Below are 15375 nucleotides of genomic sequence, written 5' to 3'. Positions count from 1 at the left end.
TTCCCGCCATGTCTGCTGCATCGACCCAATCAGCATCAACATCTTCCTTTTCACTACTTCCTTTGCATGTCGCCTGTGTCTCAGTCTGGTCACGGGTCAGTAAATCGTCACCTTCATCGTCGCAACAGAACGCCATGATTGCCGTCCTTGCGAGTGCTCTAGGCTAGGTTGATGACATCTACACCAGTTACATGTACAAGTAACTACAATACTTAAACAAGCTGCTTATTAACACGTGTAAATGTTGAAAACGGGTGGCTGGTTAAGGTTGTGATAGTACTTATACATTTGAACCTGTTTGGAAGTTAACCACAATTTGGTATCCGCTAAAGATGTTAAAAAAAGTTCGCTTGCATCGGATGCATTGACGTCAAAATACAACGAGAGATGTAAGTGAACGGGGGATACTATACGTCCTCGGATTTCTCATAAATGTATTGCTTTAGGATGGAGATGTTGTGTAACGGAAAATCGGCCCTTACTCCATGCAGTGTTTTCTGTAGCAATACCAACTAAAACGACCCACTGACCACCAAGGACATGTGATAGGAATGACATATATCTGTTTATATCCATGTACAATTGACCGTACTTTTAACATTTAGCTATAAAGCAATGTCTATAGTGACGTGAGTCAACACACGCCAATATATAGTTTATCACTTCCCTGTCTACACTGTGTTGGCCTTGATGAATGTGCTTTAAGTGTGTCCAGTGAAACTATATACCAGGTGCACTCTGTGTAGGTCGTGATGACTCTGTACAAGGTGCACTCTGTGTGGGCAGTGATGACTCTGTACCAGGTACACTCTGTGTAGGCCGTGGTGACTCTGTACCAGGTGCACTCTGTGTAGGCAGTGATTACTCTGTACTAGGTGCACTCTGTGTAGGCCTTGGAGACTCTGTATCAGGTGCGCTGTGTGTAGGCCGTGATGACTCTGTACCAGGTGCACTCTGTGTAGGCCGTGGAGACTCTGTACCAAGTGCACTTTGTGTAGGCCGTGATGACTGTACCAGGTGCACTCTGTATAGGCAGTGATGACTGTACCAGGTGCACTCTGTGTAGGCAGTGATGACTGTACCAGGTTCACTCTGTGTAGGTCGTGATGACTCTGTACCAGGTGCACTTTGTGTAGGCAGTGATGACTCTGTACCAGGTGCACTCTGTGTAGGTCGTGATGACTCTGTACCAGGTTCACTGTGTGTATGCCGTGATGACTCTGTACCAGGTGCACTTTGTGTAGGCAGTGATGACTCTGTACCAGGTACACTCTGTGAAGGCAGTGATGACTGTAACAGGTGCACTCTGTGTAGGTCGTGATGACTCTGTACCAGGTTCACTTTGTGTAGGCAGTGATGGCTCTGTACCGGGTGCACTCTGTGTAGGCAGTAATGACTGTACACCAGGTGCACTCTGTGTAGGCCTTGAAAACTCTGTACCAGGTGCACTGTGTGTAGGCCGTGGAGCCTCTGTACCAAGTGCACTTTGTGTAGGTGGTGATGACTGTACCAGGTGGACTCTGTGTAGGCAGTGGTGACTCTGTACCGGGTGCACTGTGTGTAGGCCGTGGAGCCTCTGTACCAAGTGCACTCTGTGTAGGCAGTGATTACTGTACCAGGTGCACTCTGTGTAGGCCGTGATGACTGTACCAGGTGCACTATGTGTAGGCAGTGATGACGCTGTACAAGGTACACTCTGTGTAGGTCGTGATGACTCTGTACCAGATGCACTCTGTGTAGGTCGTGATGACTCTGTACCAGGTGCACTCTGTGAAGTCCGTGATGAGTCTCTACCAGGTGCACTCTGTGTAGGCCGTGATGACTCTGAACCAGGTGCACTTTGTGTAGGCCGTGAGGACTCTGTACCAGGTGCACTCTGTGTAGGCCGTGATGACTCTGTACCAGGTGCACTTTGTATAGGCAGTGATGACTCTGTACCAGGTGCACTCTGTGTAGGCAGTGATGACTCTGTACCAGGTGCACTCTGTGTAGGCAGTGATGACTCTGTACCAAGTGCACTTTGTGTAGGCCGTGTTGACTGTACCAGGTGCACTCTGTAAAGGCAGTGATGACTCTGTACCAGGTACACTCTGTGTAGACAGTGATGACTATGTACCAAGTGAACTTTGTGTAGGCCGTGATGACTCTGTACCAGGTGCACTCTGTGTAGGCAGTGATGACTCTGTACCAGGTGCACTCTGTGTAGGCAGTGATGACTCTGTACCAAGTGCACTTTGTGTAGGCCGTGATGACTGTACCAGGTGCACTCTGTGTAGGCAGTGATGATTGTACCAGGTGCACTTTGTGTAGGCAGTGATGACTCTGTACCAGGTGCACTCTGTAAAGGCAGTGATGACTGTGCACCAGGTGCAGTCTGTGTAGTCAGCGATGATTCTGTACCAGGTGCACTCTGTGTAGGCCTTGAAGACTCTGTACCAGGTGCACTCTGTGTAGGCCGTGGAGACTCTGTACCAAGTGCACTTTGTGTAGGCCGTGATGACTGTACCAGGTGCACACTGTGTAGGCCGTGATGACTCTGTACCAGGTGCACTCTGTGTAGGCCGTGGAGACTCTGTACCAGGTGCACTCTGTGTAGGCAGTGATGACTCTGTACCAGGTGCACTTTGTGCAGGTCGTGGAGACTCTGTACCAGGTGCACTCTGTGTAGGCAGTGATGACTCTGTACCAGGTGCACTTTGTGTAGGCCGTGGTGACTCTGTACCAGATGCACTATGTGTAGGCGGTGACGACTGTACCAGGTGCACTCTGTGTAGGCCGTGATGACTCTGTACCAGGTGGACTCTGTGTAGGAAGTGATAACTGTACCAGGTACACTCTGTATAGGCAGTGATGACTCTGTACCAGGTGCACTTTGTGTAGGCAGTGATGACTCTGTACCAGATGCACTCTGTGTAGGCAGTGATGACTCTGTACCAGGTGCACTTTGTGCAGGTCGTGGAGACTCTGTACCAGGTGCACTCTGTGTAGGCAGTGATGACTCTGTACCAGGTGCACTCTGTGTAGGCCGTGGTGACTCTGTACCAGATGCACTATGTGTAGGCGGTGACGACTGTACCAGGTGCACTCTGTGTAGGCCGTGATGACTCTGTACCAGGTGCACTCTGTGTAGGAAGTGATAACTGTACCAGGTACACTCTGTATAGGCAGTGATGACTCTGTACCAGGTGCACTTTGTGTAGGCCGTGATGATCATTTACCAGGTGCACTCTGTGTAGGCCGTGGTGACTCTGTACCAGGTGCACTCTGTGAAGTCCGTGGTGACTCTGTACCAGGTGCACTCTGTGTAGGCCGTGATGACTCTGTACCAGGTGCACTTTGTGTAGGCCGTGATGATTCTTTACCAGGTGCACTCTGTGTAGGTCGTGATGACTCTGTACCAGGTGCACTCTGTGTAGGCAGTGGTGACTCTGTACCAGGTGCACTCTGTGTAGGCCGTGATGACTCTGTACCAGGTGCACCCTGCGTTATATATCTTAAGCTTATATTACATGTCCTGACCACATGGGGGTTCGAGTGTGAGCTGAAAAGAGGTCATCACTGATTATATATAACAACTGTCTGGTTATATACAGGGGCGGTCGGGTAGCCCAGTGGTTAAAGCGTTCGCTCGTCACGCCGAAGACCCGGGTTCGATTCCCGACATAGGTACAATGTGTGAAGCCCATTTCTGGTGTCCCCAGCAGTGATAATGCTGGAATATTGCTAAAAGCGGCGTAAAACCATACTTACTCACTCACTCACTCACTGGTTATATACCCGAAGGAAGATATGCCATAAAAGTAACGGGTAACACCTGCGTTCTGAGATTTCCAACGGGAGGCGGTTTACCTGTCCGAAGCGCGAATGCATCATATAACCCTTAAACCATTGAACAGGTTCATTCATCCGTAAATTCGAGTTTTGAGTAAGCCATTCTTTAGATTTCTCATTTTCGTTGTTAGAAACAAATCTGCAATGACCAAGTAGTTGGGACTTGAGGGAGGGGTGTAACTAGTAACAACCGGAATGCCGGAGTAACAACAAGTTTTCCAACCCCGACATAGCTGCAGCATCAGACACGCTTTTCCCATCACGAAACCCCGGTGATTTATTATACAACAAATGAATCTGTGTAAATAAAACGTCTAGAGCGTGGTAATTGTTCGGTATTGAATCACATTTCATTACTTGAGACTGTATGAGGAAATGACTGCAGCAACTCTCCCTCTGTAATATGTCTCTCGGAAGCCAATATCAGGACAGAATGTGGCTCTGTGCCTAGTAATAACCACAGTATCATACTCAACCAAATAAACTTGTAAAATCAGAAAAAAACAATGAGACTTATTGATTAAAAAAAATAGATACGAGTTTAGAGATCGGTGATGGAATTATAGTTTCTTTTCTCGCAATATGTCACATCACATAACACCTCACATCATAACACCTCTTACCATCACAACTCACATCATAACACCTCACAAGTACAAGGTACAGAGTCAGCATGGCCTAGTGTCACCACGACCTACACAGCGAGCACCTGGTACAGAGGCATCACTGCCTACACAGAGTGCACCTGGTACAGAGTCACCACGACCTACACAGAGTGCACCTGGTGCAGTCTCCAAGGCCTACACAGAGTGCACCTGGTACAGTCACCACGGCCTACACAGAGTGTACCTGGTACAGAGTCATCACGACCTACACAGAGTGCACCTGGTACAGTCACCAAGGCCTACACAAAGTGCACCTGGTACAGAGGCATCACTGCCTACACAGCGAGCACCTGGTGCAGTCTCCAAGGCCTACACAAAGTGCACCTGGTACAGAGTCATCACTGCCTACATAGAGTGCACCTGGTACAGAGGCATCACTGCCTACACAGAGTGCACCTGGTACAGAGTCATCACTGCCTACACAGAGTGCACCTGGTACAGAGTCATCACTGCCTACACAAAGTGCACCTGGTACAGAGGCATCACGGCCTACACAGAGTGCACCTGGTACAGAGTCATCACGACCAACACAGAGTGCACCTGGTACAGAGGCATCACTGCCTACACAGAGTGTAGCTGGTACAGAGTCATTACTGCCTACACAGAGTGCACCTGGTACAGAGGCATCACTGCCTACACAGAGTGCACCTGGTACAGAGGCATCACTGCCTACATTGAGTGCACCTGGTACAGAGGCATCACTGCCTACACAGAGTGCACCTGGTACAGAGACATCACTGCCTACACAGAGTGCACCTGGTACAGAGTCATCACTGCCTACACAGAGTGCACCTGGTACAGAGGCATCACTGCCTACACAGAGTGCACCTGGTACAGAGTCATCACTGCCTACACAAAGTGCACCTGGTACAGAGGCATCACTGCCTACACAGAGTGCACCTGGTACAGAGGCATCACTGCCTACACAGAGTTTACCTGGTACAGAGTCATCACGACCTACACAGAGCGTACCTGGTACAGAGTCATCACGACCTACACAGAGTGCACCTGGTACAGTCACCACGGCCTACACAGAGTGTACCTGGTACATAGTCATCACGACCTACACAGAGTGCACCTGGTACAGTCACCACGACCTACACAAAGTGCACCTGGTACAGAGTCATCACTGCCTACACAAAGTGCACCTAGTACAGAGTCACCACAATCCGATGATATGTGAAATGGTGATGTAAGGTGTGATGATGTGAGGTGTGATAATGTGACCTGTGATGATGTAAGGTGTGATGATGTGAGGTGTGATGATGTGAGGGATGATGATGTGAGGGATGATGATGTCAGTGGTGATGATGTGAGGTGTTATGAAGTTAGGTGTGATGATTTGAGGTGTGATGATGTGAGGTGTTATGAAGTGAGGTGTGATGATGTGAGGTGTTATGAAGTGAGGTGTGATGATGTGAGGTGTGATGATGTGAGGTGTGATGATGTGAGGTGTGATGATGTGAGGTATGATGATGTGAGGGGTGACGTTGTGAGGGATGATGATGTGAGTTGTGATGATGTGAAGTATTATGATGTGAGATGTTATGATGTAAGGTGTGATGATGTGAGGGGTGATGATGAGAGATGTGATATGTGAGGTGTGATGATGTGAGGTGTGATGATGTGAGATGTTATGATGTAAGGTGTGATGATGTGAGGTGTGATGATGTGAGGTGTCATGATGATGTGAGGGATGATGATTTGAGCTATGATGATGTGAGATGTTATGATGTGAGATGTTATGATGTGAGATGTTATGATGTGAGATGTGACGATGTGAGGTTTGCTGATGTGAGGTTTGCTGATGTGAGGTTTGCTGATGTGAGATGTGATGATGTGAGGTTTGATCATTTGAGATGTTATGATGTGAGGTATGATTATGATAGGTGTGATGATGTGAGGGATGATGATGTGAGGTATGATGATGTGAGATGTTATGATGTGATATGTGATGATGTGAGGTTTGATTATTTGAGATATGATGATGTGAGGTTTGATGATTTGAGATGTAATGATGTGAGGTATGATTATGTGAGGTGTGATCATGTGAGGGATGATGATGTGAGGTGTGATGATGTGAGATGTTATGATGTGATATGTGATGATGTGAGGTGTGATGATGTGAGATGTGACGATGTGAGTTGTGATGATGTGAGGTTTGATGATTTGAGATATGATGATGTGAGGTTTGATGATTTGAGATGTGATGATGTGAGGTATGATTGTGTGAGGTGTGATGATGTGAGGGATGATGATGTGAGGTGTGATGATGTGAGGTTTGATGATTTGAGATATGATGATGTGAGGTTTGATGATTTGAGATGTGATGATGTGAGGTATGATTGTGTGAGGTGTGATGATGTGAGGGATGATGATGTGAGGTGTGATGATGTGAGATGTTATGATGTGATATGTGATGATGTGAGGTTTGATTATTTGAGATATGATGATGTGAGGTTTGATGATTTGAGATGTGATGATGTGAGGTATGATAATGTGAGGTGTGATGATGTGAGGGATGATGATGTGAGGTGTGATGATGTGAGATATTATGATGTGATATGTGATGATGTGAGGTTGGATGATGTGAGATGTGATGATGTTAGGTGTGATGATATGAGGTGGGATAATGTGAGGTGTGATGCTGTGAGAGATGATGATGCGAGGTGTGATGATGTGAGATGTTATGAAGAAAGGTGTGATGATGTGAGACGTGATGATGTGATGTTTGATTATGTGAGGGGTGATGTGAGGTATGGTGATGTGACATGTTATGAATTAAGGTGTGATGATGTGAGACGTGATGATGTGAGGTCTGATTATGTGAGGGGTGATGATGTGAGGTGTGATGATTTGAGATGTTATGAAGAAAGATGTGATGATGTTAGACGTGATGATGTGAGGTTTGATTAAGGTGTGATGATGTGAGGGTGATGATGTGAGGTATGATAGTGCGAGGTGTTATGATGTGAGGGGTGATGATATCAGATGTTATGATGGCAGGTGTGATGGTACGGCTATGACGACGAAAGTTTGAGGTGTGATGGTGTGAGGTGTGATTATATGAGGTGTGGTGATGTGATGTGTGATTATGTGAGGTATGATGATGTGATGTGTGATTATATGAGGTGTGATGATGTGATGTGTGATGATGTGAGGTGTGATGATGTGAGATGTGATGATGTGAGGTGTGATGGTGTGAGGTAAGATGATGTGAGGTGTGATATCAGGTGTTGTGATGTGAGGTGTGATGATGTGAGGTATGATGATCTGAGATGTGTTGATGTGAGATGTTTCGATGTAAGGTTTAATGATGATGTGAGGTTTTATAGAGTGTAACTTTAGCGTCATGTATATATAGATATCGTTCAATAACCATCAAAAAGCCAATTTCCTTCCAGCGATTGACCCACCTGAACTAGAAACAAAAGAGACCTGTGAGACCGCTTCATTTGTTTAATATTCAGATCTATGTATAAAGATTCAGAGTGACAAGACACTCTCCACAAGACCGTTGTACAAGAGGAATGACTCAACTTTCCCTTTATGCCTTTAATATTCCTGCAGCTCCTGCATTTGGTGGTTACATTTCACAACTTCTGGGGTACAACCGAGCTGGCTCTTTCTACCAGGATTTCAAAGAGCGTCATACCGACTCTTGTTCAGAAGTTTTTTATCAACGCTTCAACATTCAAGGTCTCAGGAAAGCTTTCAAAACGTTTTATGGTAGACATGTGGACGACATTTCCTTATTTGACTCACAAGTGACAAAAACGATGTCCGATTGAATTCCCTGTTTTGACTTGTGCCATAGGTTTCCGTGTTTGTCAGGTGAACAATTGACTTGTCTTTGCATGTGTTTGTGAAGGGTACCACCGTTGGGACAGGATAGGCTCACCTATCATGACCTTTTGAAAGAGATTCTTAAACACATGCTCATGATATAGCCGGAATCGTACAATCGACTCTCCTTTTGGCAGAGTAAATATGAAAGGTTTGTCGCTTTTATTTTACGGACATTACCCATGGAAAATTATGGGCATCACCAATGCGCATTTCTTGTCGTGTGAGCCAACTAGTGGCATCGGGTGGACTGGTTGTCTGGCAATGTGCCCGGGGGCTGCATGGCGATAGGGGTGGGGTGTGGGTGTGGGTGTCGGTGTGGGTATGGGTGTGGGTGTGGGTGTGGGTGTGGGTGTGGGTGTGGGTGTAGGTGTGGGTGTGGGTGTGGGTGTGGGTGTCGGCGTGGGTGTGGGTGTGGGTGTGGGTGTGGGTGTGGGTGTGGGTGTGGGGGTTGGGTCGAGGCGAAGTATTTGTGTGTTTTGGGGAACCTTACAGATTAATAAATGTGGACAACAACGTTTCGGTGTTATCCCAGTGAAATGGTAGATCCAGTAAACATAGAAGAGTTGTTCACAGCTGCCGATGGATCCAGCAAACATAGAAGAGTTGTTCACAGCTGCTGATGGATCCAGCAAACATAGAAGAGTTGTTAACAGCTGCTGATGGATCCAGCAAACATAGATGAGTTGTTCACAGCTGCTGATGGATCCAGCAAACATAGAAGAGTTGTTCACAGCTGCTGATGTATTCAGCAAACATAGAAGAGTTGTTCACAGCTGCCGATGGATCCAGCAACCATAAGGAGAGTTGTCCACAGCTGCTGATGGATCCAGCAAACATAGAAGAGTTGTTCACAGCTGCTGATGGATCCAGCAAACATAGATGAGTTGTTCACAGCTGCTGATGGATCCAGCAAACTTAGAGGCTTGTATTGACAGCTACTCACGGATCCACGAAACACGGGGGAGTGTATTGGCAGCTACTGACGGATCCAATATACCTTGTTTGGGCAGCTACTTATGCAGGGTGCAACAGTCAACGAAGGTTCAATTTACTGGTAAGCAGATACCTCACAGGTAAAGTTGTACGTGTACCAGTGAAACGTACCGAGCAGACACACCGGAGACGTGCAACGTTTCAGGGAGATGAACAGGTTTTCCGTGGTACAAGGAAACACTGTCAAACAGGTTTGTGAATACATAGTCAGAGATCAAGTTCAATGATATTCTGGTACCTAGAGATTCTCTAAATGTAGGATATTCAAACTTGGGAAAACATTCTTAAAGTATGCACACACAAAACATAATTTGTAATTTGATTATTTACAAAAATTAGTACCAGATATATGTCCCATTACTGCTTTCTTATTCTAAACATCACACGTCTGAGGGGAGAGTTTAACTTTAATCTATGAAACAAAAGACTGACACGTAAATACATTTTTACAGAGGCTTGTCAGACCACAACATTGAGCCATTGAGACTTAGAGTTTCTGAGACTTGTCAGAACACAACAGGAGCCACTGAGGCTTAAAGTTTCAAAAACTCATCAGACCACACCATCAGGCAATAAGACTTACAGTTTCTGAGACATGTCAGACCACAACATGAGCAACTGAGGCTTACAGTTTCTGAGACTTGTCAGACCACAACATGAGCCACTGAGACTTACAGTTTGTGAGACTTGTCAGACCACAACATGAGCAATTGAGACTTACAATTTCTGAGACTTGTCAGACCACAACATGAGCCACTAAGGCTTATAGATTCTGAGACTTGTCATACCAAAATATAAACCACTGAGGCTTACAGTTTCTGAGACTAGGAAGAACACAACAAAAACCACTGAGAAAATCAGTTTCTAAGACTTGTCAGACCACAACATGAAACCATTGAGACTTACAATTTCTGAGACTTCTCAGACCACAACATGAGCCAATCAGACTTATAGTTTCTGAGACTTATCAGACCACAACATGAGCCATTGAGACTTACAGTTACTGAGACTTGTCAGTCCACAACATGAGCCATTGAGACTTACAGTTTCTGAGACTTGTCAGACCACAACATGCGCCATTGAGACTTACAGTTTCTGAAACTTGACATACAACAATATAAACCACTGAGGCTTACAGTTTCTGAGACTTGTCAGACCACAACATGAGCCACTGAACGTTACAGTTTCTGAGACTTGTCAGACCACAACATGGGCCACTGAGGCTTATAGTTTCTAAACCTTGTCATACCACAACATGAGCCACTGAGGCTTAAGGTTTCAAAGACTCATCAGACCACAACATGAGCCATTGAGACTTACAGTTACTGAGACTTGTCAGTCCACAACATGAGCCATTGAGACTTACAGTTTCTGAGACTTGTCAGACCATAACATGAGCCATTGAGACTTATAGTTTCTGAGACTTGTCAGACCACAACATGCGCCATTGAGACTTACAGTTTCTGAACCTTGTCATACCACAACATGAGCCACTGAGGCTTAAAGTTTCAAAGACTCATCAGACCACACCATAAGCCACTGAGACTTATAGTTTCTGAAACTTGTCAGACCACAACATGGGCCAGTGAGTGTTTTAGTTTCTGAGACTTCTCAGACCACAACTTGAACCATTGAGACTTACAGTTTCTGAGACTTGTCAGACCACAACATGAGCCACTGATACTTACAGTTTCTGAGACTTGTCAGATTACAACATGAGCCATTGAGACTTACAGTTTCTGAGACTTGTCAGATCACATCATGAGCCACTGAGACTTACAGTTTCTGAGACTTGTCAGACTACAACATGAGCCACTGAGACTTACAGTTTCTGAGACTTGTCAGACCACAACATGAGCCACTGAGACTTACAGTTTCTAAGACGTGTCAGACCACAACATTGAGACATTGAGACTTACAGTTTCTAAGACTTGTCAGATCACAACATGAACCATTGAGACTTACAGTTTATGAGACTTGTCAGACCACAACATAAGCCTTTGAGACTTACAGTTTCTAAGACGTGTCAGACCACAACATGAGCCATTGAAACTTACAGATTCTAAGACTTGTCAGACCAGAACATGAGCCATTGAGACTTACAGTTTCTGAGACTTGTCAGATCACAACATGACATACTGAGACTTACAGTTTCTAAGACGTGTCAGACCACAACATTGAGCCATTGAGACTTACAGTTTCTAAGACTTGTCAGAACACACCATGAACCATTAAGATTTACAGTTTCTGAGATTTGTCAGACCACAACATTGAGCCATTGAGATTTACAGTTTCTAAGACGTGTCAGACCACAACATTGAGCCATTGAGACTTACAGTTTCTTAGACTTGTCAGATCACAACATGTGCCATTGAGACTTACAGTTTCTGAGACTTGTCGGACCACAACATGAGCCATTGAGACTTACAGATTCTTAGACTTGTCAGATCACAACGTGAGCCAATGAGACTTACAGTTTCTGAGACTTGTCAGATCACAAAATGAGATCCTGAGACTTACAGTTTCTGAGACGTGTCAGATCACAAGATGAACCATTGAGACTTACAGTTTCTAAGACGTGTCAGACCACAACATTGAGACATTGAGACTTACAGTTTCTGAGACGTGACAGATCACAACATGACATACTGAGGCTTACAGTTTCTAAGACGTGTCAGACCACAACATGAACCATTGAGACTTACAGTTTCTGAGACTTGTCAGACCACAACATGAGCCACTGAGACTTACAGTTTCTGAGACTTGTCAGATCACAACATGAACCATTGAGACTTACAGTTTCTGAGACTTGTCAGACCACAACATGGGCCACTGAGACTTACAGTTTCTGAGACTTGTCAGATTACAACATGAGCCATTGAGACTTACAGTTTCTGAGACTTGTCAGATCACAACATGAGCCACTGAGACTTACAGTTTCTGAGACTTGTCAGACTACAACATGAGCCACTGAGACTTACAGTTTCTGAGACTTGTCAGACCACAACATGAGCCACTGAGACTTACAGTTTCTAAGACGTGTCAGACCACAACATTGAGACATTGAGACTTACAGTTTCTAAGACTTGTCAGATCACAACATGAACCATAAAGATTTACAGTTTATGACACTTGTCAGACCACAACATGAGCCACTGAGACTTACAGTTTCTAAGACGTGTCAGACCACAACATTGAGACATTGAGACTTACAGTTTCTGAGACGTGACAGATCACAACATGACATACTGAGGCTTACAGTTTCTAAGACGTGTCAGACCACAACATGAACCATTGAGACTTACAGTTTCTAAGACTTGTCAGATCGGAACATGAACCATTGAGACTTACAGTTTCTGAGACTTGTCAGACCACAACATGAGCCACTGAGACTTACAGTTTCTAAGACTTGTCAGATCAGAACATGAACCATTGAGACTTACAGTTTCTAAGACTTGTCAGATCAGAACATGAACCATTGAGACTTACAGTTTCTGAGACTTGTCAGACCACAACATGAGCCACTGAGACTTACAGTTTCTGAGACTTGTCAGATCAGAACATGAACCATTGAGACTTACAGTTTTTGAGACTTGTCAGACCACAACATGAGCCACTGAGACTTACAGTTTCTGAGACTTGTCAGATTACAACATGAGCCATTGAGACTTACAGTTTCTGAGACTTGTCAGACTACAACATGAGCCACTGAGACTTACAGTTTCTGAGACTTGTCAGAACACAACATGAGCCACTGAGACTTACAGTTTCTAAGACGTGTCAGACCACAACATTGAGACATTGAGACTTACAGTTTCTAAGACTTGTCAGATCACAACATGAACCATTGAGACTTACAGTTTATGAAACTTGTCAGATCACAACATGAGCCATTGAGACTTACAGTTTCTGAGACTTGTCAGATCACAACATGACATACTGAGACTTACAGTTTCTAAGACGTGTCAGACCACAACATGAACCATTAACATTTACAGTTTCTGAGATTTGTCAGACCACAACGTTGAGCCATTGAGATTTACAGTTTCTAAGACGTGTCAGGCCACGACATTGAGCCATTGAGACTTACAGTTTCTAAGACTTGTCAGATCACAACATGAACCATTGAGACTTACAGTTTCTGAGACTTGTCAGATCACAACATTGAGCCATTGAGACTTACAGTTTGTGAGACTTGTCAGATCACAACATGAGCCATTGAGACTTACAGTTTCTAAGACGTGTCAGACCACAACATGAGCCATTGAGACTTACAGTTTCTGAGACTTGTCAGACCACAAGATGAACCACTGAGACTTACAGTTTCTAAGACGTGTCAGACCACAACATTGAGACATTGATACTTACAGTTTCTAAGACTTGTCAGATCACAACATGAACCATTGAGACTTACAGTTTCTAAGACGTGTCAGACCACAACATTGAGACATTGAGACTTACAGTTTCTGAGACGTGACAGATCACAACATGACATACTGAGGCTTACAGTTTCTAAGACGTGTCAGACCACAACATGAACCATTGAGACTTAGAGTTTCTAAGACTTGTCAGATCAGAACATGAACCATTGAGACTTACAGTTTCTGAGACTTGTCAGACCACAACATGAGCCACTGAGACTTACAGTTTCTGAGACTTGTCAGATCAGAACATGCGCCATTGAGACTTACAGTTTCTAAGACGTGTCAGACCACAACATTGAGACATTGAGACTTACAGTTTCTGAGACGTGACAGATCACAACATGACATACTGAGGCTTACAGTTTCTAAGACGTGTCAGACCACAACATGAACCATTGAGACTTACAGTTTCTGAGACTTGTCAGACCACAACATGAGCCACTGAGACTTACAGTTTCTGAGACTTGTCAGATCACAACATGAACCATTGAGACTTACAGTTTCTGAGACTTGTCAGACCACAACATGGGCCACTGAGACTTACAGTTTCTGAGACTTGTCAGATTACAACATGAGCCATTGAGACTTACAGTTTCTGAGACTTGTCAGATCACAACATGAGCCACTGAGACTTACAGTTTCTGAGACTTGTCAGACTACAACATGAGCCACTGAGACTTACAGTTTCTGAGACTTGTCAGACCACAACATGAGCCACTGAGACTTACAGTTTCTAAGACGTGTCAGACCACAACATTGAGACATTGAGACTTACAGTTTCTAAGACTTGTCAGATCACAACATGAACCATAAAGATTTACAGTTTATGACACTTGTCAGACCACAACATGAGCCACTGAGACTTACAGTTTCTAAGACGTGTCAGACCACAACATTGAGACATTGAGACTTACAGTTTCTGAGACGTGACAGATCACAACATGACATACTGAGGCTTACAGTTTCTAAGACGTGTCAGACCACAACATGAACCATTGAGACTTACAGTTTCTAAGACTTGTCAGATCGGAACATGAACCATTGAGACTTACAGTTTCTGAGACTTGTCAGACCACAACATGAGCCACTGAGACTTACAGTTTCTAAGACTTGTCAGATCAGAACATGAACCATTGAGACTTACAGTTTCTAAGACTTGTCAGATCAGAACATGAACCATTGAGACTTACAGTTTCTGAGACTTGTCAGACCACAACATGAGCCACTGAGACTTACAGTTTCTGAGACTTGTCAGATCAGAACATGAACCATTGAGACTTACAGTTTTTGAGACTTGTCAGACCACAACATGAGCCACTGAGACTTACAGTTTCTGAGACTTGTCAGATTACAACATGAGCCATTGAGACTTACAGTTTCTGAGACTTGTCAGACTACAACATGAGCCACTGAGACTTACAGTTTCTGAGACTTGTCAGAACACAACATGAGCCACTGAGACTTACAGTTTCTAAGACGTGTCAGACCACAACATTGAGACATTGAGACTTACAGTTTCTAAGACTTGTCAGATCACAACATGAACCATTGAGACTTACAGTTTATGAAACTTGTCAGATCACAACATGAGCCATTGAGACTTACAGTTTCTG

General features: G+C 44.6%; 1 protein-coding gene across 1 annotated transcript; it reads right to left on the bottom strand.

The window, feature by feature from the left end:
• Positions 1-1195: 1195 nt before the first annotated feature.
• LOC125377472 (cell wall adhesin EAP1-like) lies at positions 1196-3214 on the bottom strand. The gene has a single exon (XM_048391048.1). The coding sequence runs from the start codon at positions 3212-3214 to the stop codon at positions 1196-1198; it is 2019 nt and encodes a 672-aa protein (XP_048247005.1).
• Between the last annotated feature and the right edge of the window lie 12161 nt (positions 3215-15375).

The sequence above is a fragment of the Haliotis rufescens genome, unplaced genomic scaffold (genome assembly GCF_023055435.1).
Source record: "Haliotis rufescens isolate VD_foot unplaced genomic scaffold, xgHalRufe1.0.p SCAF_9, whole genome shotgun sequence".
In the NCBI taxonomy this organism is placed as follows: domain Eukaryota; kingdom Metazoa; phylum Mollusca; class Gastropoda; order Lepetellida; family Haliotidae; genus Haliotis; species Haliotis rufescens.
The sequence above is the reverse complement of the archived record's forward strand: the minus strand, read 5'-3'. Positions and strand labels throughout refer to the sequence as shown.